The sequence below is a fragment of the Anas platyrhynchos genome, chromosome 3 (assembly GCF_047663525.1).
Source record: "Anas platyrhynchos isolate ZD024472 breed Pekin duck chromosome 3, IASCAAS_PekinDuck_T2T, whole genome shotgun sequence".
Lineage (NCBI taxonomy): Eukaryota > Metazoa > Chordata > Aves > Anseriformes > Anatidae > Anas > Anas platyrhynchos.
The window spans coordinates 21,044,195-21,071,902 of record NC_092589.1 but is presented as its reverse complement, the minus strand read 5'-3'; the positions used below and the strand labels follow the sequence as shown (position 1 = coordinate 21,071,902).

At 43.8% G+C, this 27,708-nt stretch overlaps 1 protein-coding gene across 1 annotated transcript; it reads right to left on the bottom strand.

The window, feature by feature from the left end:
* Positions 1–350: 350 nt before the first annotated feature.
* Positions 351–27,708, bottom strand: SMYD2 (SET and MYND domain containing 2). Its single transcript, XM_027453721.3, has 12 exons — positions 27,405–27,708; positions 24,478–24,541; positions 18,180–18,290; positions 16,468–16,528; positions 14,413–14,537; positions 11,024–11,091; positions 9,156–9,258; positions 6,735–6,845; positions 4,933–5,053; positions 4,158–4,332; positions 2,724–2,832; positions 351–612 (listed from the first exon to the last, which is right to left on the bottom strand). The coding sequence occupies exons 1-12, from the start codon at positions 27,584–27,586 to the stop codon at positions 532–534; spliced, it is 1,311 nt and encodes a 436-aa protein (XP_027309522.1). The 5' UTR covers positions 27,587–27,708; the 3' UTR covers positions 351–531.

Sequence of the window (27,708 nt, the reverse complement as noted above, 5' to 3'; positions counted from 1 at the left end):
GGGCCTTGGATCTCTGCAGCCCTAAGATCTGCTGCAGTTTTACATACTCCACCAACAGTTGCTGGCTAGAGTGCAACGAAAGCTTTCAGCAGAACGATTTGACAAACCCCTGGGCTGTAGCAGTTTTATTTTCAGACTAACACCTACAAGAAAGAAAATATGATCTTGAACAATGGTGATGTGCTGTCTCTCTCATCGTATTTCCTAAGCTGTGAAAGCAACAAGGAACAGTCGTGTAGTTTTGCTGTGCAACATCCTTCAACTGTGGTACTGAAAGTACAGAGCCACTCTATCCCTCTTCTTCCTCCTCCTATCCTTTAAAGATATCTCTTGTCATCAATCTAAATCAAGGAGAAAGAGCCTTTAACGTCTTAAAATGCTAGAAACATTTTGCAAACCCTAAGTGTGTTTGTCATTCCAATTATAGGACAGAACTGTGTTCACACTCTATCACTTTTCAAAGTGCTCCTGAAGGTTTCCGTAACAAGGCTTTTTAAATAAAGGTTTGAAGGATTGCATAGATTCAAAGGCTCAGTGGTCCTCTAATTCCTTTTTGATCTCTGAAATGTATGGATGATCTTTCCCGTGTGCTACTTCCATGATAGCAATTGCCTATGAAAAGAAAAAAAATATTCACACAATTGATTCATATATAACACCAGGCTATAAATACTCTCTTTGGAGGTTTGAAACAGTCTGACACCTCTAGCTACTTTTTGTCCCCTTGTAGTCATAAACCCAGTAGGAAATAAAATGAAATTCAAAACTAAGTAATAAAGGTTTTTACATTCATAGAATACATCTTTCATCTTAAAGGATCCCAAAGCACCTTTCAAAATGATATTCCTGACAAAACTGCTTTGAATGCAACCAGCTCCAGGACAGAAAATTGCACATGGGGTGGGTAATGTTCTGGCAGTACACTTAACCACTGTCAGATGGAGCTCGGCTCCTACCAATTTATCCTTCAGCCATCAGACTGACAAGCAGGGCTATTGCAGGAGGGTTTTTCTGTTGTTGTTGTTTTGTTTTTTTTAAAAAAAAGGCATTTCAGACTCGATTCTGTAAACCCTTCACTGATTCCAGGGGGCCACCGATGTTTTAGGAAGGAAGCATCTGCTTGTGCAGCTGCTGAAGTGAAAGCAAGATCTCCTCAGATCCAGGCTCCCTTGTGGCAGACTCCTTGCAATTTTACCTACAGACAGCTCCGGTGCTACGAGCGGACGTTTCAGACAGCCAAACCCGCTGTCTTGCAGCTTCCTGCCAATATCCACAGAGAGTGGATAGAGTGCAGAGGCAAGATTTCCACTTCAGAAAAGGACAGCAGTAGCCCCAAGCAAATGCAATAAAATGTAATAGATAGGACTGAAAGAAGTAAATTTAGACTGCCTGAGAATATTCAAAGACCACAGTGCTAGCACTTGCTAGCATAAAGCAAGGAACTGCAGCAGCCTAACAGTAAGAACATTTAGCTGTTTCCTTCTCAGGAAGTTTTTATGGACTTAGCCTCTTTCTTACACTTGTTAAGTCAGTACAGCAGGAGCCTCGGGTTCTACCTCGACAACCGTGAGCAACGGCACCATCCCCCTCCTGCCAAGAGGAGAAATGGCAGCCTCCTGGATGAGCTGCTTGCAAACTGACAAAGAACAATGGTTTTGTTTTTCCACTAAATTCCAAACATCAGGGGCTGGGATAACTTTGGGCAGTTCCTGTAGGCAGCTTTTGGAAATGAGTCATTAGAAAATGTTTGTGTTAGGAAGCTAACTATGCCAGCACATCTACCTACAGTCCCCCGCGCTCCCATCCCGTGTTCCCAGTGGCACAAATCCCAGTTTTAGTCGAAGCTTAAACACCACAGTGAAGAAAAACCTCTGTTAATTTTAAACTAGGTGATGGTTACATTTTAGAGCATATACGCTGTATCTTTCACCATGGCTGTATGGCTTTGTTATTGCTGGCTAAAAACTTCCCAGCATCTAAAAATGAGAACAAAAAAAAAGCCCCCAAACCAAGACATTCCACCCTAAGCCATTATATGCTGCAGTAGTCACTGATACTTAAGAAACTAAAATAAACTTCTGTCCAACAGCAATAGGGGGAGAAAGTCAAGAAACATGGTACAGACTAATAGTAATTAAAAAAAAGAACCAAAACCTAAGGAATAAGGAAGAAGCTAATAAAAAGGGGTGAAGAAGAATGTAAAAAACCAAATGCTGTATTTGCCAACTTCAGCATTACCATATGCATTAAATTCCCTTCAGCTATTTAAAAATAAATTGGTTCCAGAACAAACAACCACCAAAAGCATGCCTAGTTTAACTTGGACATCGGAATCGCAGGCATCAATGAAACACTATGTGCCTTTTATAAGAACCAAACGTTTCTTCCTGTCCTTACCCTGCAAGGCAGGAGAAGCCAGAGTTCTGTTTCATTTACACTAGCACAGCTCTAGCTCAGAGAAGAACGTGTAACAAATGTTTCAGGGTAATGCTCCCTCCAAGTGCTGCAGTGGAAGTCCACTGTGAAGATAAGGCCCCTCGTACGAGAGAACAGGCCCATCATCCAATCTTGGAAAAATCGAAGCTGAGCCAAAATTCCTGTAAGCAAATACATTAACACGTGCTGCGTTTTCAGCCAGGCCAGGCTTACTGTCAGAGCAGCACATTGTGTTTCAGCGATTCCGTGCCCAAACTGCTGTTATTAACAAAGAAAGCAGGAGATACCCTCTTCAGGGCCTTAACCCCAGCCGGTCTGTTCTCCAGCGCCATGTGCAGCCTCCCTAATTTCAGCCACATGGAGGCCACGTTCAGCGAGTAGGCGGGATAATGCTGACTGCAAGAGAGAAGGAAAGTCAACTTCATCAAACCCAGCAGTGATGGAGCGTTCCCCCAGCCCCCTCCCCTGCCTCTCGCTGCCCCGGCCCATTCCCTGCTCGGCCCCAGCGCTGCTGCGGCTGCCAGGAGCCAGCACCAATTGGTGGTGGGCTGGGGCTGCCTGTCACTGGGGATCTGAACCGACACAACCATATGCCTTGCCGCAGCTGTCAGATGGCAGCGCCGTTCTGCCACCAGCTTTAACCCAGCCAGCTACAGAAAGAGACGGCATCGGGCCTGGTTTTCACCCTGCACCCACAGAAGCAGCTCTGCTTATTCCACAGCCGGGTCCCCGGCAGGCAGCGAGGCCCCCAGCAGCTCGCACCCTTCGGCCCTGCAGTGCGTGGAGGTAGCGGAGCGCAGCTCGGTAGAGCTGACCCGGAATGCCAGGCGCCTGCCAGCGGAGCTGGGCAAGTCCCGGGGAAGATAAATGGCACCGAGTCCCCGGGGAGAAAGCACTGGCTCGTTCTTTGTATCACTGCCCTCTGCCAAGTGATCTGTGACTCGACGCTGGCGGCTGCTCCAGAGGGAGAGTTCGACTCGCGCCCCCCCAGCTGGCAGGGAAGGCTCAAGATGAGGATCTGCCTGGGAGATGCACGGCAGGACCAAACGCAGCACCCAGCGGGCTGGCTCTAATAACACCACTGCTGTAAAACCACCAGAAATTCATCAGAAAAAGTATTTTTTTTTTCCTGCAGAGGTTGTGCGCTGCCCTGCTCCACCAAGGGCTTCAGCCTGTCCGTTCTCCCATGCCTGCAGCGAGATCAGGGTCATCGGGGCACCAGCACAGGCCCAAGCACTGCAGCTGAGCTCGGCTCCAGCTCCCTCTGCTGCTCAGCCCCAGCCCGGGACAGGGCCCTGCTTTCCACCGTGCTGCTGCAGAGAGGGCTGGGGGCTGACTGTGACACCTGGGCTTTGGCTCCACGCCTCTACACAAAATTCAGGCTGCAGATGGGTTTCGAAGCTCTGCTTTAGTGAAGTATTAGGAGGATATATAAAACAAAACAAAACCCAGCAGTATTTATCTAGCTAATCAGAACTAGCACAGTACCCATGATGATATAAACTTATATAATCAAGAACTTCAGACTGAAGCAGGCAGCATTCTGATTGTACCAAAGTCTGCTGCAGAATTTGAACACTTTTACAAGTGATGTCATGGGTAGCATGTTTATACAAAAGGTATTCTCTCACCGAGAGAAGTGATCTCTGCCCAAACTTGTCTTAATTATTCAGATTACTGAATTAGAGCATTAAAAAAAAATAAAAGAGTCTCGCATTTACCTGTATGGTCTGATAATTTTTTGCCCGTAACGCAGTGCACCTTCCCAGTCCTGCGTGTAGAGACAGACACCCATGGCCTGGTACATCATATGTAACATATAGACATTACTGTCTTCAAACACGGCACCCATCTTGTCTAGGCTCAGCTCACAAATCTCCAGCAATTCACTAGGAGGTACGAAGAAGTCAAGGAACTCAATGAATAGGTTGTTTCTGATCAGACAGCTACCTGGTAGCACCAAAAAGAAAATGCCTTGACCTTGTTCAGAGCAGTTCTGAGAAGTCCTCTTTTCTCTCCAGTTGCATCAGAGAAGGGGAGTGAAATTCCCTTTGCAGTGGGTACTGAATCAGGCATCAGACAGCCAGGTCTGATGCCCACCAAATCCTGCACTTTTGTCTGCATCCCACCAGCTAGGAAAGGTAGGCTTGTGACCATGAGCAATACCTGCAGCCTCACACGCGCTCTAAATCAGGCAATGTTACCGTGTCCTAACACCCCACTCACCATTCTAGTCTCTGGCTTGTTTTATGAGGACAGCCGTATGGCACGCTAGTAGAAACTGCCAGCTGCACAGACAGGAACAGACCCAGGCCCTCACAGCCCCACACCTGCAGAGTTAAACTGCCCCTCGTCAGCGGGGAGAACCCCTCAGACACGGGAAGGGCAGAGGCACGTTTAACTTCTAGACGTCGGCGCTTCTCCTGCAGGTACTCCTGAAGCAACCAGCAGGTGAGCTTTTTAGGTCCTGCACCAAGCCAGGGAGACAAAGGATATATTTGTAGTGCTTGGCTCGCCTGAATCCCTCGATCACATTCCTGGCGTATCTGATCATGTCCCGCACTGCGTCTGCTGATGGAGGTTCATTCAGCTTGCGGATTTTCAGTTTCTCTCCATCCTGAAGGAAACAGAGTGGATGTCATAAATGCAGGTTCCAAGGCCTACAAATAAAGGTGCATCTGCTGCACAAAATTAATAAAAAGACACAGATGGGAACTTAAGCTCCTCAAAGAATGTAAAAACAAGGGTACAGCATGCACCTGCAATTTTCTCTAAAGCCTTGGCTGGGAATCCTAGAACGCTCTGCTTTCCAGTTCATTTGCCATTCTCTACTTGCATGAGGTCCCTTTCTTTTCTGAAAGATCCAAAAGCTTTTCAATTTTGTGATGGAAACAGTTTTGCATAGGAAATTTCACTGCTTCTAAGAGATTAAGGATTAAAATAAATTTAGTTTTAAGGCTAGAAAAGCCCAAGTACCTTAGGCTTTCTACAATGTGATAGCTCAGTCGAACATAGCATGATATTAAATAGAAAAGAGTATCCTTCATATCTACAGACGAAAACACATTTCCATACATTTTGTTGTTAATATACCAGCTTTCTGCTGGACAGCTCCATTTACTCTTATTTTTCTATCTACCTTACAACTTCATGAAGAGTCAGCTGCGATCTGGAGACAATCTTTTGCTGTTTAGGCCTCACACTGCTGCAAGATTTCTTTCATCCTTTATGATTTCAACTATCAGCTGAGAGGGCTATAGGGAACTCTTTCCAGAACTGAAGGAGGCTGAGTGATAGGTGATTCCATGTTCTTAGAAATCACGGATGAAATCCTGGCTTCATTAAACTCAGTGCCAAAATTATCAAGGTAGCTGCGGGGAAAAACACAACTACAGTATCAACAGAATGGCCTCAAACAAGAATGTTGGGTAGTATTCGGAAAAAAAAAGTTACAAAAGACGACACGGTTTAGTGGGAGGAGATGGGTGTCTGATCAGTTTGGGAAGCAGCTCTTAAATGGACACCTTTTAGTCCTTTAGGAAAGGGTGGGGGGAAGTATCTGGAATGTAAGGATCAGGATTATGACAACCTGCTTTGACTGGAATGACAGATGAGCAGCACGAAGCTCAGTTCTCCTAATCAAAGTAACTGACTCCTTGCTTTAAGGAACACCGTCTGCATGTTTGCCTTTGTCCCCTGAAGGGCACCAAGCGATGCTTCCCGAACACAGACCTGGCCTGTGCACCATGAGGGGCTGTGGCCCAGGACAAGAATGGCATGATGCCACTGCAGGAAAACCCATTCTGCAGATGCTGCTGGGTCTCCAAATTGCCCAGCAATATCACACAATGTCACCTAAAATGGACTGGGATGTCCCAACCAGGGACTGCAGCAGGACTCTGTGCCAAACAGGAGCCCAGAAATGCTCCAAGCAAGGTTCCCTGAGAGGAAGGAGAAAACATGTAGTTTTCTGAGAAAACTCAGTCCTGAGCTAAATTCTTTTGGCCAGGTAGTGTCAACACCATATAATTATCCACTTCTATCAAAATATTAATCTTCACTTTGTAGCTCGACTTTAAATAAGCATCTAACAGGAAACTTCCTGACGTGTCATGATTTACACTTAACGAAATAATGGGTAGCAAAAGAATTATAGGCAGAAAACCCAAACCAAGTCTCCTCTCTATTACCCTACTTTCCAAAACTTAATTAATCAGATGCAATATTACATCTAAGGACCCTGGTAGTGCCTGAGAGTCAGAAGCGTATTTCACATCCATTTTATCCAATTTTATTACCTTTTCTTTTGTAGTGCACTCCCTGCAATCGCAACTGAAGAAATAGGAGTCTTTTAACCGTTCATTTCTGTCTTCTGTGGGATACAGCAGGTCAATATAGCTGGTAAAAACCTAGACAGTAAAAACACAGTAGCCAGTGAAAAGCAGTATAAATACATATATTTATCTCTACCAGTTCGGTGGAAATCATACTTAGCACGACAACCACACACTGACACAACTTGTGGATCCCTGCAGCCACCTCCCCTGCCTTTTCCCCCTCACATTCCAAACCTCTCGGCAGCATCAGGAGCTTCCATTTGTAAGTGCAATCTGACAGAGAAGTGTTTCCTTTTCTATTCATTATGGAATTTCCCTCAAATATTACCCTGGCTTCAACCCAGGACAGCAAGATTCAGGTGTGGATAAGGAAGCTATCACACCATAAATCTCAGGCTCCTGTCAAACTACAAAGAGATGCCGACTTTTCAGAAGTAAAATAATGATTTCAGGTATCCAGCCTAGAAAAAAATTACAGTGGCCTGGTTTTTTGGAGGCTGGAGTCTCAAATTTTTCCTTCTGAAAAGTGACAAAAATTGGGGCAACAGCAGCCACTGGAAGCTTTAGAAACTTGGGAGAAGACCTTCAGATCTCTGAAAATAAGAGAGGCCCGGCGCTCCAGTTCTAGGAGAATGAATATCAGATTTACTTCAGTGGCAACATTTTAAAGCAAAGAAAACCTGCTTTTGATCATTTTAAAGGCCCTTCACATACACTATTCTTAAGTGTTCCTCCATTTCAACGACCTTCAGAAAAGAACCCCTGCAACTACCTTCAATGCTGTTTTTAAATGACATCTCCCCCAAGAAACAAGCCATATGCACGCTGCCGTTGATCATTTTGCAGACCGAGAAGCAGCTTTAGTTTCATTTCCTCGTTTTCAGTTATTTGAAAGTAAAATGTATGTGTAATTTCACATTGCATATGTTCCTAATCTTACTCAGTGTGATCTCACATTTTCCCCCACGCTCCTCTCCTCCTTTCCCTGCTTTCAAAGCACGCAAAAGGCAGAACTGCATTTACAGCAAACACTTCAAAAATTCCTGGCGCAGTGGCTGCATTGGACCTGAAGATGGAGACACAGCCCATAAGACTGCACAGAGCCCAGGCAGAGGAGCTGGTCCACTTTTAAAAAATCCTTACATGTCAGAAGAGCAACTGCACAAAAGCGATGAGAGCCTGTAGAACTGATGCAGCTTATAAGACACAATTCACCAAAAAAAAAAAAAAAAAAAGACAAAAAAAAGACATCAAGCAAGATAAAATGCTCATTTCCACCTCTCACTGTAAGTGCTCTCCAAAAATGCTGAGAATGTCTGAGATTCCACCAGAAAGCTCCAAAATGGAGACTGGTCCCTGTCCATTACCACAGTGCACGTGTAGTGACTGCCAACACCACAGACAAATTGTATTAACAGCAGAGAAGTTGCTCACCTGAGTCACCCCTGGCTCCAGCAATTAAACTCGCTTTGCTCATAGAGGTGAACAGCTGCAATCCAGGACAACAACCCCAACTCTTCACCCAAACTACTGTTACATACTGCAGAAATTGGTTAGAGTTGTCAAAATCAACTCTGAACTTATTTTGACCAGGATTAACCTTGCCCGCTAGGTTAACGTTAGTGAGTGACACCAATGAAACTCGATGCAAACTCCATCCCCAAAGAGAACGTCTGATATTTTCATCCCATGTGGATGCACGAGCATCCTCCCCAGCTCTGCCTCATCCTCATTTTTTTTTTCCTTCTTCTTAATAATGCAAAAAGAAGCTCTGCTGCTGAAGACTCCCTGTCAAGTCCAATATTTGACTGAGAAAGTTTACCGGGGCCGCTGTTCAGCTTTGCTCCAGCTAAAAAGACACTCTTGTTCTGTGACTACACAGCCACGCTCTGCTGCTGAGGTGGTATCACTGGACAGAGCATCCACAAAACAGGAGATTTCCAAGTCAGAGGACTTACCTGTCCCCATTTACCTTGTTTATTCTGGCTTCAATTGCATTACCATTATACTGGGAACTATTACAGCAGTAACAGTTTTCTTTGATGTTGAAATTTCAAAGCAGCAGCCAAACATCAGCAAATTAACCCTCCTTTTACAGGTTGGTAAACTGAGACAGAGGCTGGCATAGGAAGTGACTGCCGCAGGTGCCCTGCCCTGGTTTCAACACAAAATAGGATACTGCCTCCTGGAATCACTTCAGGTCTCCAGAGTCACCCAACTTTTCTAAAAGAGCATCTAAGGCTTCTCTGAGAAACAAGAGATCCTTCCCCCTTGTTATTAAATTGTCATCTAATTGGAATGAAGACTGAAAGCAGGATGGATCCTGTTTTTCGGACACGTGCATTCGTAGCACTGTAGTACATCCAAACCTAGTGCACTTACCTCTTCTCCAGGCTCAATCTCTCTAACAGCTCTGACTTCAGCCAAGGTCCCTTTGTAAGTTACAATCACATTTGGGCAACAGCTATGGTTCATCAATGCAACACTGTAAAAGCAGAAAAGTAAACCTTTTTTCCACCTCACCATAAGCAACAGGCACAAAGTTAAGCACCACTTCACAAAACAAACACATCTGAAAGACTGAGTCAGTCTCTCTTTGCAAGCTGTTTTTATTGAGGCTTAACATCAAGGTAACCTTGGGAAAATCTGTTGTGCTGGTTTTTATCCTAATGATATGGAGAAAGGCTATGCTAATGAATCATTACAATTTTAAGATCTTATTATTGCAGGACGAGGCGAGTTATAATTTTCCCATTCTTAGAGTGCTACAGTGCAGCTGGTGGGGTATTTGCACAGCTTAACTATCCACAACCTATTTAGGCACCTATGACAGACAATTTTCCTTAGAGGAGACAGAAAGAGAAACCCATTTAACGAAAAAGAAACAAGAAAGTACAGGAAAACAGTCAGTTGCTGCATCATAACTTAAGATTAGCATTAACATTTTAGCTGGCTTCTGTGCAAACAACCACCCTCCTTGTTTAAAGTGGGAGGGAGGAGGTCTGTTTGTTTGTTGCACAAGCACACAAGTTACACAAAAACTCAGTCTGCTAGCGAAAAGTGCTCTGCCACGCTACCAACCTTGGAAGAGTAATTTGTTGCTTATTTCAGATAAAATGTATAATTTTAATGATTTCTCTTCCAATCTACCAAAATAATAATTGTGTTTTCAGTCTTCTTAGCTCAGGGGCGTAACTGCTAAGTAGGAAGGACGTGGCCCTCAGATGCTGAGCCTTTCCAAAGGTGTTGGATGTGATTCCAGGAGATCCTGGTTTAATATTCTCTCTCCCCACCATGACTCTGATCCTGGGCAGGACTTCGTGGCCTCCATTTCCAGTCTGTAGTTCAGGAATAAGAACTGCAGACAGACCCTCCCAAAGAAGGATGATCTGTGAAGCAAGGACTACCTAACCCATGTGCAGCAGATCAGGTCCTACTCTAACTGGGCACCTCTTAGTTTCAGACAGCTTCAGCACAGATAACCTGCTAATAACCCATGCCTAGCGAGGAAGTCGACAGAAGCAGAGTGGCCGTGCTTTCAGCATGGGGTTTGCAAAGAGCAGGGGCAGAAACCATCCTCCTTTGCTCCAAAGTTAAGTGGGAAGCACCGACTTAAGCAGAAGAAAGGTTCCTCAGCCTCAGAGAGTTGTGCTCCCCAGTTCCCAAACTGCAGTTAACGCTTAACATCTGCAGTTTATTTGTAAAGCTGAGGAGCTTGTACATATTTTTCCCACTGTCATAGCAACATAAAGCATGGCAGTTTTAAAAACATCTGAGGAGGCTGAAAGAATTTATGAAAGGGATTTACTGTTTGCAAAGGAACAAAGGTAGAAGGGATGTTGTTCCGAGAACACCAGGTGAAGGATTATACCCAGCCAAAACAGAAAGCTGTGAATAGAGCAAGTCACCTGCAATCCTTTTCATTTTGTTTTGATCATCACTTGATGTCCCTGTCCAGAATCTGCCAAGTAAGCCATTGTTTCCTACCAGCCTGCATGTAGTTCACAATCCAAGCTTTAGTACTTCAAAACAAATTGCAAGTGCAATTTTAACAAATTTACCAAATTTTAAAGCAAAACTGCTGCAAATCATTAGCTGTACTTTATTAGTTAGCATACGTTAAACAAGACAAATTAATACTAAATGTTTGATTAAATTTATTTCAATACGAATCTAGAAAAATTAGTAAGAATTTCTGTTTGTTTTTAAATTAGTTATTTTTATTTTCGAAAGTATTAAACTCAACCTACTCTGGGAATATGGCTGATCCCAAATGAGAGAGTTCTTCGTCTTCAATCGTGAACCCATTACAGTTAACCTAAGGAAAAAGAGGGAGAGGCTAGCTCAGACTGCGGTCAGCTTAGTGCTCCACACTCACATCCCATTCTCAGACTCCAAAGCCAGTGGCCGCTATTTGTTTATGATTTTCTTTACCCCTCACCAGTACAGAGAAGCTACATGACGTCTCAAAAAGTGAAGTGAGGGCCAAATTCCTCTATCCAGAGGAATGTGCGGGACTATAAAGCCCTATACTTGTGCCTGCTCAGGGCTCAACATCTATGGAATTACACCTTGGATGGCCAATCAAGAGAAACGAGGCTTGCAAAAAGCGCTGCAAACAGTGTCAGACAAAGCAGACCACTGCAGACACAAAGTCAGGTGTGACACTGCTGGAGAGAGCAAGGAGACTTCACGTGGCCGCTACAGGTCAGGGGCCTCAGCGGAACTACACATGCAAGGCACAAGGCAGGGATGACAGCAGCAAACTCGGCCAGGCTAGGGCAGCACAGAGCTCTGAAGGAGCGCATGTTACGGAGACCTGGCACAATGACACTGTCATCTGGTCAAAGCTACGTGTCAGCTAAAGCACACATGAAGAGCAATAAAAGGAGTAAGAAAGACTGGAACCTCATATAGACAGAGAAGGGGACAGAAAAAGGAAAAAATGTGTGAGGAAGTCTATTACTAATTTCATCAGAGGACAAAAAGCTTGTTCATGTATCTTTCTTATAGATTCAAGCAGGTTTTAAAGTCTTCTCCTGTTCTATTCTCACTAAGTTCAAGGGAATCTTACCAGAGTTTCAGCTTTGTGTGACCTAAGTGTAAGGACTTGCTCTGGAAGGGCAGGAGCTGCAAACAAGCACTACCAGCAATGTTTTGCTCTGCAAGCTGGCATGCAAGTCAGACTGAATTTTAGAAATGCACAAGTACTTCCCAAAGCCACCCCTCAGGTATGAATTGCTCAGGATGAGTTTCCAGGTAAGCATCCTGTTTCTCTGATTCACTCATCAGCGCTTTTTAGTATCTTTACCTGATCTTCATTCTATTTTTAGCATCCAAAGGCTCCTTGTCTCCCAAGATGAGCATGCTACTGTGCTAGCCAACGCGTGAGCATACCTGAACCCAAACCAAAATGTAATTGCTGAATACAGAAACAATAAGAGAGAAAGATCGTATCAACAGCAAGTAAGAACATAAGGCTACAAAGGCTGACACAGCGAACAGCTTGGTGGTTCTGAATCACGGGAAAATATTTAAAAATATGTCGTGAGTTATCATCAACTCCCCTCCAGTAAGCCAGAGACAACCCACTTCTTGAGTGCATCATACCAGAAATGACACATGAGAAACAATTAGAAGGGATGAGATAGCCCTGTTTTCACCAGAGGAATGCATGACTAAAAAAGGCAATGCAGAGGGAGCAGGAGACTTAAGTGAGAGAAGTAGAGCTCAAGGTTGTTCCCAGTGGTGGAACAGAGGACAAAAAGATGTGCAAAGAGAGGAAAGGATGAGACGCTGGAACTTGAGACAAGAGGGAAATTTTTTACAGAATATGATGAGATGAGACTGAGAAGGTAAAGTGACACAGTCTCAAGTGTTAAATTCCACAGGGACAGAAGAGAGTGGAACGGTAACAGTGCTCTCTTCTCTCTGGGGACTAGGAAAGACTAGGATGGTTTGGAGAAGAATCTTAGCTCCATGCAGGAAGACCAGCTCTGCCTTAGCTGTGTTGGTAAGCAGCAACACCACACCAAGCCCACAAAAAGCAGCGCACAAGAAGTCAGAGGTGCCATAGTCTCAAATAACTGCTCTGTGCCACGGGAGGAAAGAACAATGAATGAAGCAGCAAAGTAAACACCATGGGGCCAGAGAAACTGCTGAAGCAAAACAAAGGAGCATCACAGCATCCAAATATTGCTTTTAGCTCGGGTTGCCTAATTATTACAAAACGTGTCTGTATGTATCAAGTAGAGACATGCCTCCTCTTCCAGAAAAATGTGTGCTAGAGACAAAACCTCAAAAGGCTGTGTCCTGTAAAACACCTTTGAGGAACATCCAGATGATCTTTGGAGGTTTTAGTTCAAAAAAAAAAAAAAAAAAATAAATAAATCAATGTCCACAGTCACAGATAGTTGCCTCATTATGAGATGAACTCAAGGTGACACCTGAAGGTGACATTAAGCACCCAGAGGGAAGACTGGATGGAATACCAGACCTAGGAGTCAGCAGCTCACAGCAAAGTACCATGATCTGGTGGAGCTGGTCCAGGACAGGACATTAAGCGTAACTCATTTTATACAAAACAACTTAACCCTTGGGGGATTTTGGCTACATCTCGCAAAAATACAGAGAAGCACTGCAAGAAACTGAATGTACAAACTTCTTCAGAGTATCCTTTTAATGAATATAAATTCCAAAATCTTTAAAACAGAAAAAAAAATTGTAATTGAAGGGAAATGTATAGCTTGGAACAACTAAATGCACGATGAGCAGATGCTAAACATACTGAAGAATCATTCCCCTACAGCACACAGTAGCAGTATTAAGATAATAGTAATGGTGCCTCCTTATTAATATGTGCCTGCCTACGTGCAGAGGGTGGTGTCATCTCAGCATTAATTACAGCAGTCAATATTTATCCACGTCTCAAACTTTTTACTCAGAGGTTTAATTATAAAACTAGCTTATTTTGAAGTACAGGAGAAAAAGAAGAAAATGCATCTTCCAGCATTCACTAGTGTTATTCCACCCACTACGTTTGGTTTAGATGTGGATGAAAATCAGGTGAGAGAAAAGAGGTGCACTTATCTACCAAGACATCCTGCCTTCTTTCGCTTCTCCAGATGACCAAGCTAACTGGTTGTATTTAAAAGCCATACATCAGATAAAATTTCAGTCTGCTCTTCCCAGTTCTCTGAAGTTTACTCCCTGTGAAGGTCAAACACAACGATGGCCTGACCAGCAAGGGTTTCCACAAAGGAAGCCTGAAAGAAGGATTCTGCCTTCACAGGATCTCAACCCAGCAGCCTTCTGTGCATGTCCAACAGCAGCTGCGCTGTGCTTGGCCCACAGCCTAACTTTACAGGGTCTGTTACGGGCTGATTCTCCTTTTCTTCAATGCTTAAGAAGCACCTCATAAAGAAGTCTGCAGACAAGAATCTCTCCCCTCGCTACTGAAATGGGAGATGTCCAGCTGCTTCTGGCCACAGAAGTGCACCTTTGCCATCAAGCACACTCAGCTCTCCCCAAAACAAGCCAAGAGCTCTCACCTCCAGTGTCGTTAAGATTTTGCCTCTTTAGAAAGGCAGAACTCCTACAGTGCCACCAACCTAAGCAGACTGTGATCTGGCCAACTTACTTGTGCAAAGAGAACTACAAGGGCGGCATTGTCAGGGAACTCCATGTGCTTTGAATAAAAGTGATGAAGAGCAGCAATGTCGTTCTGAATCAGCTCTCTCTTTTCATTGTCTAGTTTGTCAAGGTCTGTGGACAAAGAATACATTCCAGTTCAGTAACAGGAACACTCCCCACGAACAGCAGCAAGGCTTAAGTTAGAACAAGCCTGGACTTAAACAGAAACCCCTCAAGGAAAAGCTGCTTGGAAGTACCACAAGAAGCATCTGTTCTTCCACAAATGCGATGCTTCTTCTGCCAAGGCCACACGTGCAGTACAAGAACATGCAAGATTAAAAAACATTTTCTAACACCTTTATATTAACAGGTAATTGGACATGAATTTATCTTTGCTGGGCAAAGCGTTACACTGTTTAAAAGGCGTTTGTTAAACCCAGCGAGCAGATGAGCAACCCCAGGCCCTCTACAAACACATCTACTGTGGGTACTGTCAGCAGCCTGCCCCAATCTTACGAGCTACCTGGTCCCATCTACTGTGATATGAAGTTACCCTTGCTGTCACACTTCTTAAAACACGTTTTACACGAGGAAAGGTCCTCATACAGACCTAAAAGTGCCAGCTCAAAGTACCAGCAGAGAGAAATACATGCTGGAAGAGAAAAGGGTGTGTAACAGTGGAAGAAGGAAGAAAGGATTTGTAAGAGCAGATCTGAGGGTCACCAAAAATATTGTGAGAAATTAAATGCAACAATTTGATGATAATTAGGACAAGCCAGAAATAATAGATTACAGCTTCCAGATGAAAGCCATGTGCCTTTTCCTCTCCTGTGCAGGTTTTTATGAAGAGTAAGGCTACTCCTGAACATGGCAAAGGTGTGGTGAGAGGAAAGTCAAAGGGCAGAAAGAGTAAGGGCAATCTTACTAGCAAAAAAAAAAAGAAACAAAACAAGGGCTCCTAGAGGACAAGGGAGACATTGCAACAGAAGAAACAAAACAAAACAAAACAAAACACTTCAGCCTTTTAGCTCCCAAATTAATACATGATTGAAGACACACAGCAACACAGAAGAATACAGAGAAATTATTTCAGCACTTACCCATCTTCCTCAACCTCACACTTACTAACCTACCTGCGAAAATTATCCTTGCCTTAGGCAAAGTCAAACATTGGCACTTTTCCCCCTTATTTCCCCAGCTGTCTCAAGAGCTGTGATGGAAGTTTTCATACAGGAAGCAAATAAAGCTGTAATTTTGCTGTATTTGGTTACTCTGCTACCTCAGGTTCTAGCAATGGCTGCATTTATTCAGCATTTTACAAAGGGTTTTGGAAGCTATCAGTGAGAACTGTGAACACACAAACCTATTGTCTCCTTGTATATTGCCTCCAGCACCAGGAGAAATGACAGCCCAGTGAAAACTATGCCAGGACAGTTACTAGTCCCCTAGTTGCTCAATTTCTAACTGCCTCACAGGACGTGAAGAGTAGCCTTCCAGTTAAAAGCAAGCCATTGCCTCATCTCCTTCCTTGGATTATTTTGGAGCACTTAGGACATGGAATTTCAACACAATCATATATAACATGTCAGATTTGACTGGCAGTGACAGATATCGAAGCACAGTCCAGAGGGTTCTGCAATTAGCCCCTTAGTCACTGTCACCATCAAGCAACTGTGCTGTCTCTGATTTTATGCCTCCTGGTAACAAATACCAGCTATTTTAATTTTACAACATTACAATTCTCAAAAGACACTAGAGTACCAGAAAAGCCATGAGATGGATGTATGCTACATAATTAATTCTGAATTCTGTCTACGTTTTCACCCTTGTTTCACAACCCCCACAAGCAGCCAAGGGTGGAAAAAAAAAAAAGAGAGAGAAGAAGAAATAAGAGCACTACACTTTTAAAAAACTAGGAACCACGATTCTCTTTGTTTACCCCTTTCTCAAAAAAAAAAAAAGTCAGATGCTCTGAAAGGATTTGATGAAGGGGGAGAAAGGGATAAAGCAAACATGAATATAAATAACTGCCTCTGTTTACCTGCAAGCCTTTTTTACTTACGTGACTCAAACTCTTTTACAGCAAGCAGCTCCTCTGACTGTGTTTTTTCAGGGTGAGTTTTCTAGCAATAAGGAGGAAAAAAAAAAGGCAACAACAAGAAAATACTTTAATGTTTTTAATTAGGCACTTTTGTCTATTCTTTATAAGCAGGGAACTCTTACCTGTAAATCAAACAATACCTCAATTCCATACATGTATGGAATTTATAGAAGTCAACCAGCAATGAGTTAAATGGACTGCCCTTAGTAAAGCCACAGCAATATTCGCTCTGCACCAAATTAGGCAGCCAAAGATTAACTCCTATCAAATTTATATACATAAACTGAACAGTATTTTAAATATGTCATTTGCTTTGTTCTAGACACCCAGAAAGCTGCTAACAATAGCAAGCAGGCAGGAGACAGGCTTTGCTTTGAGGAAAGTGAATAAACTGACTGTTGACAGAGTTCAAAAGCAATGCTCCATTGTTGGCCTAAGGCCACTTCTTTGTAATCTTGGCCATTAAATATGGCTTTGCAGGTGGCCCAGCAGCTGAGGTTCAGGGACTATGGTTTGCATATTTAGCTTTTATATGACATGTAGGGTTCTCCCCCCTCCCTGTAAGCAATAAAAGCACAAATTTATTCCAATGACTTTTTGTCATTAAACATTCGATTTTGTTTGTGGATCACCACTAAACCATGCTTTAATTAAGTCACACACACATACATTCACACACACATGGGCACACACAGCAAGCAGAGCAGCTACCTTCCCAGCAGGCCACCAAAATCCTCACTACATACAATATCCAGGTCGCCCTTGTCACATAAGCAGACCTCAATCACACAAATATGCTTCAAAGAGGATTTGTTTTTGCGGAGAGAGTTTAGAGCTCTACAGAGACACACAGTGTAATAACCTTGAAACTCCTGGATCCTTCCCCTCGCTGTAAGGACCTGCATTATCCTCAGTTTCCATATAGTGAGGAATGCTGAAACAGTGGTTGACATTGCAGTCTCATTGCCTTACTACTAATGTTCTTTCTCGCCAAAGACCAAGGGCCTGAGGTTTCTCTTTCAGTCTCCTTTTTTTACCAGTTAACTCCAGTAATCATAAACATTGACACCTGAGTGTCTCAGAGGTGTTTCTGACTCACAAAAGCACAGGGCAGCATAGAGTACAGTGCTACAGAGTTATAGCTGAAAAACAGATAGCAGGCAACTGCTTCATGAAGATGTTTGTGCTTGCAGACACCTAACACTGGGAGCATTCCTCACCATTTAACCACATACACCACCAAGGCTCGTTCTTCTCTCTCTGCCCCCAGCACGGCTTTGGTGCTGTTCCACACGTGTCACCACGAGCTCCCACCTACCAGAACAGAGGCTAAAATGCTGTGCACATCATGAAACTTACCAGTCAACTTCACGGGACTCTGTTCAACCATTACCTTGGTGACAAGCTATAGCTGTACAGCTTAAAACCTCACTGGCGTTTCACTGTCTTCCCATCAGTCTGCAGCTGGACTACCAGGATGGCCCTGACACTGCTGCAGCGGTTTGACGGTGCTCTGGTTGAGCTGTTGGTGCTCTGTATTACACCCCTCTGTACACAGGAAGCCAGCAGGCATGTGCTTTGCGGGGACAGTTACTGTAGGTCAATTTTCATCTTCCTGCCTTCCCTGGCACCCGGAGTAGGAACGCACCTCCCCAGCCCAGCCTTCTGCTCACCTGTTTGGCAAGGATCCTCGCCGTTAGCCTCACAGTCTCCGAGGGATTCCAGTTCTGCCCAAAAGCACACATGGCAGAACACTCCAGCTTGTGCATTGGCCAGTCTTCCTTCTGCAAAGGTAGAAAAATATTTGTCAAAAAATAGGCCGTGAAGATAAAGTGATGAAAAAGAGGATACAGCAAGTCCCGCCAGATCCTGGAGGTCAAGTAAAATGTGTTTCCTTTAAAAAAATAAGATGACGCTCACTAATTCTGAACAAAAGCTTGAGTCACATTGGAGGGGTACAGCTATCCTGCTTTTTTCAAACAAATTCACAAGGGATGAGCTGAGGTCAGAACATCTTCATTTATTCAACGGAAAAAAAGAATTAAATGGTGAAGAAGCAAACAGACAACATGATTTATAAATCACCAGTTCTTATTGTTCAGATCAAGCATGTGAGGACAGAGTAGGTCTGAGCTTGATGGCTTTATTGGGTTCATTTCCATTTAATACCTTGGCCCCTCATTATGACACGACCCTGGTGTAATCAGGAGTAATGTGTCTGAAGTCAATGGATTCACAATCACTAAGAATGAGTATATGTAAGGTCAAAACCAGACTTACTGAATAGAATTACCAGATTTTTTCCTTAAATATTGTAGAATAAGAGTACAGATAGGCAACAAAAACATACTTACAAAGATAAACACATTTCCATTAAGAACGTACGGTATACTCCTAGCTCAGCATACAATAAAATTTGGAGGGATAGCACAAGCCACTGGCTTTCTGCACCCCTACAGAGTTCCTCCAGAGCAACTGAAAGTTTCAAAGATCAGCACAGAATCAGATTAACACTGCAATGGCAAGCAGAGCTTGGCATGGGCTGTCCCCAGACTGCATCAAATTTCATTTTATATCTTTGTTCAGGTGTGCTCAGGTTCGTACTTCTACATTCAAGCAATGTGCAATTATTTATTTCTCTCTCTCTCCCCAGGCACATTTCGGTGTTAGAATAAACACACAGTCTTCTGCCTGTAGAGGGAGCACCAATTTATTTTTTTTTTCCAGACCAGATTTAAACTGGTGGTAAAGAGCAGCAGGGGAATGGAATCACAACAAATCCTACAGATTTCTAGCTGACTGAAAGTAAAAACTTGAAAAGCTTCTTGTGGCCTGCAGAAAGCTGAAAAGGGACGTTATACTTCCACTGAAAAGGGATGTTTAATTGCCCTGGGTACAAGCAGCTTTCAGAGTTTATTCTATTATTAAAAGAAAGGTGAATGCCTGCCCCAGCCTCATGGAGAACTTGAAGCCGTGCAACGTTGCAAGGGTATTCAGCCCCTCACAACGTCAGCCTCATCGTCCTTAATACCCCAGGATGGTATTTCTCCCCTAAAAAACAGCGCACAGGCTGCCTGAAAGGAGCTAAAGCGTAGCTGTTCTAAGAGGACACAGCCGTGCAGACCAGGCAAACCAAAATAGTACATTACGCTGTAATCATGTCATGTGAAATTACACTCGCAACCGTCCTACAGCTGTCACACTACAAAATGCATCCCCCCCAGAGGCTTCCTTCCTATGTATGCCCCAAGACTCTTTCTGGAAAATTCCTGATAGTCTTTGTTTAGGAATCCGCAGGACCCCTAACGCTAAGATTTGCAAAGTAAAGGCCTCGTCTCTCACCCCTTCTGGTGCACCCGCACCACCTGCCAGCTTCAGCCTTTTTTCTGGGTGTGCAAGAAGGGAAGGAAAAGAAGCTCAAGTTTTGTACCACCAGCACTCCTACACGCCGGTTAAACAAACAGGAGAGATTACCTGCTAAAACAAAATCAAATGCAGAATCCCGTGCGTGTCTCAAAGCAGTGTTTTGAAAGACCCGTTTGTTCCCTTTCTTCTTGACGCATTGCTAATTAAAATCCTTCCCCAGGCAGAATCACACTGAGTTATGTGAACTAGTAGGGAGGTTAAAGGGACAAGATACGGCTGAATTGTGTGAAAGGAGATAAAAGCCTGAAACACTACAAGAAGAGAGAGCACTGAGGACTGAGTAATACCTGGGATGGAAACCCCGTGACAGCAGCTTTCCCTGCGATCTCAGCAGGACTGTATTTTGCATTCTCTTCCACGGTTTTCTCTAAGTAGTGTGAATTATAACAGGTAGCATTGTTCTAGCTGAATCCCTAATGCTGCATTAATGGTATTTTCTTCCTATTTTCATTACACCCTCAGTGTTTTTCCCTTCGTTTAGGAGTAAGTGACAACATTTTTGGAACGGAAGCTCTTTAAAGCTTGTGCTTTTCACATCAAAGCATGGAAACAATCTTCTCCATCGAGTTCTTCAAAATGATTCCACTGTCCAGGGCTACTGGATTAATTCCCAGAATGCTGACATGTATCTCAGCATAAATAAAAAAAAGACACGTAATTCTCAAAGAATAAGACTCAAGCCCAAACAAATCTCCTGGCCCCACCTTCCTCACATGGAATTTTTCAGTAGGATGTAAACTTCCTGTTGTGTTTCACTTGATCAAGAACAAACACACACAAATACTTGACAGAAATGCCTGACAAGCCAGTGTAGGGGTTAAGCCCACTTCTTCAAATGCTCATATCCTGGTTACGCTGCAATGGTATCCTAGTCTCTATCCGAATTCCAGCGAGGCATCTCCTGATCCCTGACATGTTCCAGTATAGTTCTCTACACAGTCCTTCATCAAGCAGCAAAGGCAGGAGTTTCACACACCCTTCACATCCTTCCCTACCACCATTTATTGAGTGCTGGGCCAGAGGGAGTATTTGACTTCCATGGGTTAATGTTCAGAAGGCTGACAGGAGACATTTATCAAAAAAAAAATTACCCAGAACAAAGTTTTTGGGAAGGGGAATGGACTCTTGCCAAAGGCAGGCTTAGCCAGGGCCTTGCAGTTCAAATTCCTCTTGCTCAGAATTGCGACAGCGAGATTTTTGTGTCTCCTACAGCTTGCCAAAGAGGACTGGACAATTTCTGCAAGGTCCCATTTACGACACATCCACCCAGTGCCACCCCCAGATCTCCAACTCCAGTTTGAGGCTTACTAGCTGACAAAAATACCCGTTTCCCTTACTCCAGAAATACCAACTACAACACTCTTTAACACGACATGTTAAGAATAACCCCTAAATATTTGATGCAAAACGTATTTCAAATGCGGAAAGTCGTGACAAAAACATCTCTTCCTGCACTTTGGCTAGCTGATCTCCACTCTGTCTGGGATAAATAATAGCTATGTGTAATAACAGAAAGAGGAGCTCCAGTAGCTGGTTCAAGTTCACCAGCTCCACAATTGCAGCCACATAACCCTCTTAAAACATTTCTCTTCAGAGTGTTTCAGCAGCTAATTTCTGAGGAGAAAAGATAAGCACAGGTCTCCTGCTGTTTGACTAAAATTATTATAATTTAAGAAGTCAAGACCTGAACAGCTGCAGATGGGGTCTGAAAGCCACTACTATAATAACAGGCCTGGGCTTTGAGGAGCCAATAGTGAAGAGCAGAATTGGTATGAATCAGCTGGAACTCACAAACCCTTTTAAAAGGAGAACTGGATTAGGGGCTGGAAAAGGAAAGCAGCAGCAAACTCAGGCTACATCCTCAGCTGCACCCAGCCGACCCACTGAAAAATCAAGGCAGCAAGGTCCGGCAGCGAAGATGACTTCCACTCTCACGTGCCCCACATCTGCAACTGAACCCGTGCCTGTGCAAACACAGATCAGACTTAAGGTTATATGTCTTAGAAGCAAAATAATAGAGCAAAACAGCCGATGGGTGCATATCTGCACCAGGCCCAGAGCGAACCCAAAAATGATCAGCCCCCACACAACTGCAAAGCTTTGTCTTCCCCTGGGATCAAACCCTGACACCTCAGCGCTACCCCTCCCTGGTGACCAGGGCAAAGAAATCACACTGCAACGCAGGATTTTATGTGCTAAATGCCTGGCCATATGGCAGGAGATGCACCCTTTTACCATCTGTGTCAGCAAGTCAGTGCATATTTCTGCATCTATACCCCATTTGCAGCAAGAGAAATACCACAGACACTGTTGTGACGCTTCGTTCATTAAATGCTTGGAAAGTGCTTTAAGAACCTCAAAAACAAGGCTATTGTACAGTGTCAGAAAGCAGTCCAAAAGATGCCTTCAAGGAAATCTGTGCAATGTTGATATCTTTGCTTTCAAGAACCATGTTATTATGACAGGGAAAAAAAAACACCACCACTTGCTCAGTTGAAACGTACTCTAGAGTAAGGAAGATGTCTGCAATTATATAATTTATTATTCTGAAAAAGACATCCAAAGAATCTGTTGCCTGCTGCACACTTTCCACCTTTCTCATCTCCTTCTGATCCACCTCTCCTCACCACTAGAAAAAAATCCTTTAAACGAATTATGGTGTAGCCAGTCTTTAAGAAGAGAGTAAGTTGAGAAGAAACTGTTACTCCATCCTGTACAGAATGCATCATGCAATGAACAGTTCTCAGACTGAACTGCATTGTGTTTTATTAGAATAACAAGAGACTAACCAACACTGACATTGTACCATGTTCTGTTAGGGTACATATAATTTCTAGCTGAACTAAGCAAAGATGTGGATTTACAGAGAAAATTAACTAAAAATAAAAAACAAATGAACAATGACACAACAATTTTCAAGTACAGCCCTGCCCTTACTAGCATCACATGAAGTCTTGCATCCACAGAGGCAAAAGGGAAACATTTACTGTACATGCCAGAGTTACAAGTTCAGTATCAAGCAAAGATGTCCTTTTTGGCTCTGACCAAGAATTGCTGAACTGCTGAAAAGTGCCTGTGAACAAGCCAGGGATGAAGGTACAGCGCAGATTGTCTGTGCATCACGTACAGTCAGTGGAGACCAATTTCCAGAGAATATTATGCTTGAAGGTAACAATGTCAAAGAATTCAATCTCAGCAACATTCACAAATTTCCTAAGACTGACTCAGAAAGGCCCAAAACATAGAAGACAATGTTACATCAACTAAGGATGTATAAGTAAGTCTGACTACTTCCACCATGGTAGCCACTTGCTGTATTTCCTGGCACAAACCAGGAGCTTTCCTACTTCAGTAAACCTTGCAATGACAATTATCTGCTTCTCAAACCATTGTGAGCCACAAACCATTACTGTTTCTCTTGTATGCTAAGAGAACAAACTCAGAATCTCAGATAGAGAGTACTAAACAGCAAAATAATTTATTTTCAAAGTATTGCTTTCCCTCACCTAGTTATAAGCTTGCTAACAAATAATGTCAAATGGAAGCATTTCTTCCAAGTAAGCATTTCTCACGAATGAATCATGTTTTTTCACTACATTGTCTTTAAAAACTCTTCCAGACTTCTCTCAAGGGTTTTAAGAATGCTCACACAGTAAATGTTCCCCTTCTTCTCAGTGCATCTGCTGGCTGATGCTCTTTCAATATTGAAAATACAGTAAAAAAGACATTTCTTTAAAGCATTGTGAGTCCAAATGCTGCCTCAAAACCAAAAAGGCCATTTGTTTCACTCACAACTCACTAAGGCAGTGTAGGAAAGCTGGAAGGTGGGGGAGGCAACAGAAGGAGAACATTACAACTTGCACAATGGAAGAATAAGATACAGTCTTGAAATAAAAGCATTCAGGGTACTAGATCGTGAAAAAATATTTTTTGAAAGATACCTATTCCAATAAGTAAAAATGTAATTAAAACAAATGTTTTGGAAGTCTTCATATTGCTCCACTCTGGTGCACACTTACATTCTACTTTGTTAGGCTTTTAAAAAACAAAGCATACAAAAGAATGCCAGAATAAATGATTTAGAGAGGACGTATGGTAGTTTTGAAATGGTTTTGTCTACTGCCAGTTGCAGCCACCCAAAATATTTGCAAAGATTCTTTAAAAAGAAGGCCCTTAAGATCTAATATAGATATTTAGTGATTTGATTTTTTCCTTAGACACAGACTCTCCTACCAGCTTAGTAAGCTAATGTTAAATTATCTGGTTTGTGCTTAAAAAAAGAAGTAATACAGACATAATTAGTGGGCTGACAGGCAGCTCTAATCAAAGTCTCAGTGGTACCAAGCCCTGGAGCTACTGATCTTGAAAGACTCAAGCAGACCACGTCCAAATCCTGTAATTGTCCAATGTACAACTCCATGGTCAGCATCTGTGGGATGTTGAAGCTGCCTGGCCTACCATTACCCAGAATTACAATTAGAGGCTATCAATGCCACACAAACAAAAAAACTGTGTTCAGCATCCTCACAAATTGCATTGCCATACCTGACATTCCACATCGCAGTAAAAAGCCTGCTTGCATCTTCCACACTTGGACAATCCTTCTTTCCTTAAAAAGAAAACAGAAGTTATTCTATTTAATAAAGCTGAGCGAAATACAAGAGTATCCTGTATCACTAACAGAGATGCACCACTTACTGGGGACTAATCTCATAACACTGCAATCATCCAAGTACAGCACGACATTTCACCAAAAATTGTATTTCCTTCAAAAAAAAAAAAATGCAGCTTCCTCTTTTGGACAGCAGACACCATTTTGTTTTGTTTAGAGTTTCAAAAGCTTTTTTTCCCTAACATCTGTTTCTATGCAAAAGCACTCTGTTGTCTTAAATTACCAGGTTTGGAAATGTGTGATTCTATGCTGCTGGACTGATGGTAACATTTTTTGCCACTCCAAGCTGCATGTCTATAGCTAACTTTTCCTTGTTTTCAAAACTTCCCTGTTGCTCCATATAGTTGCTCACCAATATTAACTTTTTGCTTCTGCTCTTCCAGTTTTACTCCTTCTCCGTCTGGCCATGGAAAGCATGACTGCTGTTTTGTGAGTAACCACCTCCCAATATAAAGAAAAGATGTTAAAATACGAAATAATCTGTATCATCTGTCACCACACAGCTTCTTACTATCCTGTCCTGTCCTGGGACAGCTGTGTATTCTAAGGTCACCTAAGGCTTGCACTTTTTAATATGTGTGTATCCCAGCACAGGGAACTGCCAAAACAAAGGTCCTTTTGTGCTTCAAGGTACATGTGCTGTAGCAGGTCCTATCAAAAATACAATGTGTTATCCAACATGTGACATTTTAATGTGACATTAGAGATTTCTGTGGTACCGAATAATTTAAAATGTATAAACACCCAGTATAAGTTGCAACAAAATTTGTCTTAAACTGAGGGAGCTTTTATAAGGTGCACATTGGAGTAAAACAAGGGCAAGTGTCCTCATCCAACATGACAGCGAACAGCATTTCACAGAGGTCACTGTCATGTGGAGTCCGTAAGGCCTAGGGAGCCCCGACATCATCTGGTTGTTCTGGCAAAGCAGACAGTGAAGGCATGAGTGTGGCAGGCTAACATCACAACTGCTGGCTGACAGCACGTACCTCTACTGCAGCTGCCTATTTAAAGTAACAAATATCACCAGACACAAATACATCTTTCAAGTCTCAATCTGTCAATTTTACTACAACGGGTTTATGATGGCACAGAAAAGTGTCTTTTTCCAAGACCAGGGCTGGCCCCACAACCTTCCTAACCCTGCAATTTCAATGAATATAGTTCAAATCAGGCCCTTTTTTTGGTTATATATGCAAGTTTATTCCTAGTTCAGTTGCAGTGCAACAGGGAGCAGATACAGTCTCTGAGCACAGACAGATCCAGTTACACACATCACTGAGATTTTTTCCTTCTACAGGAACATCGCTCCAGAGTGAAACAGGTTTGGGACTACTGCATTGGGTGTGTTTTCCCTGATCATTGTGCTCCTCCAGAACTCTATGGAAAAAGCTGGCATAGAGATTAAGCAGCATTGAAATACGCTGTCCCTGATGATCTTTAAAGGTTATTCCCTGAGACCTAAGTATTCTTAGTTAACTATTATCACTACAATATTATTCCACGTCAACTGAGGATGGAAAGTATTCCTTCCAGAGGGAAATCTGCTGGATGTGACAGGCAAACAGCCAGTTTCTTTGACAAAAGGGAATTTATGGTTAGACTCTAGAAGAAAAAAAAAAAAAAAGAAAAAAAGAAAAAAAACTTTGGGGCTTGCTAAAGTCACAGGTGTGAAGGAGGGGGAAATCATCTCAGTTCTACAGTATTTTTGAGTTCATGGGACTTATTTCTCTGGCTTCACTAGGTGCTCATGTGCAACAAGAGAAAGTGAGTAAAGTGAATAGGTAATATAAGTAGGTGATGTAAAGCTGAAAGAAAATGGACAAGATCAAGATAAGAGAGAAGAAAATGAAAAGCATAAGCGAGCTGACAGGATAAGAGGCGAAAAGACCTGTTAGAGTGTAGTAATTATATGCTTTGCTCTGCTTCTCAGCCTACACACGCAGGCAGTACTCACTTATTGATACCGAGACTAAAAGACCAACAGTGGTTTTCTTTCACAGGGGCACCCACTACCAGGTGCTGAGTTACAACCAGTCAGGCACTGCGCTTCCTCAGCGGGCTTGCAAAAGAAAACACAACCCTACTGGTTTTGAAAATTACAAGCAACGGTGTGGTGTCTGTGGCTAACTCTCTGAGGATAAGCCAAAACCAATGTATTTTTTGCTTCAGTGGCTGTCATCGAGAGGTCAGCGGCAACCAGAGAAATACCAGCGGGGCTCCCTCAGGCTGCCTGGCACAAGGCCGGGGAGCGAAGCTGGAGGCAGCAGCAGGCTGGGGCCTCGGGTTGGGAAACGCTGGCAGCCCTGCGGTGACCAGCCTCTCCTCTCATCCTGTGCTCGGCCTTCCTAAAAACACCAAAACAACGCCGGGTTTGGGCACGGAGGAAGCGCTACACGGATGAGGCACTCGCAGCACGGAAACGCAACGCCTGAGTTTGGCAGCCGCAGCCCCTTCCTCCCCTGTCAACCCGCATCAAAATGGGAGCCGCTACCAAACCGGAGCGATCCGCTCCAACATCCCACAAGAAGTCAGCCCTGCATCCTCGCGGCTGAGCGCCTGCAAGCCACAGCCCAACTTTATTTTTTTTTTGGTTGCTCTCCCTCCTTTCCCGGACCTGTTCAGCGAGGAGCAGCAGCTGGAAGCACCGCCTTTCCCCACAGCACCGCTGCAGGGGCGGCAAGCTTTGCTCCCACGGCGAGCCGGGGGGGGGGAGGCACCAACATAAAATAAAAAATTAGTTTCATTTTTTTTTCATTTCAGCCGCCCCGGCTCCCCTCCCCACGTCCCGCCGCCCTACCTGGCGAAGCAGCCGTCGCAGTGGCTGCCCCGCTCGCCCACGGCCAGCACGGCGGTGTAGGCCGGGCAGTCGAAGAGCAGCTCCCCCACGGCGTAGCGCCGCAGCGCCCGCAGCCCCCGGCCCTTGCCCGGGCTGGCGAACCGCTCCAGCCCGCCCGGCTGCGGCGCCGCCTCCGAGCGCATCCCGCTGCGGGGAGAGGGGAGCCGGGAGCGCTGAGGGAAGCGGGACCCGGGCCGGCGACACCCGGGAAGGCCGCGGCCGGGTCCCGCCCGGTGGCAGGGCCTGCGCCGAGCGCCTCCTCCGG

Excerpts from the sequence above, each read along its gene's own strand:
- SMYD2 (XM_027453721.3), bottom strand. The coding sequence starts at position 27,586 with ATGCGCTCGGAGGCGGCGCCGCAGCCGGGCGGGCTGGAGCGGTTCGCC. Across the intron at positions 4,333-4,932 it reads GCGAGCCAAGCACTACAAAT|CTCCTAGTGAATTGCTGGAG; the intron begins ATATCCTTTGTC and ends ACTTCTTCGTAC. Across the intron at positions 2,833-4,157 it reads AAAATTATCAGACCATACAG|TCAGCATTATCCCGCCTACT; the intron begins GTAAATGCGAGA and ends TCTCTCTTGCAG.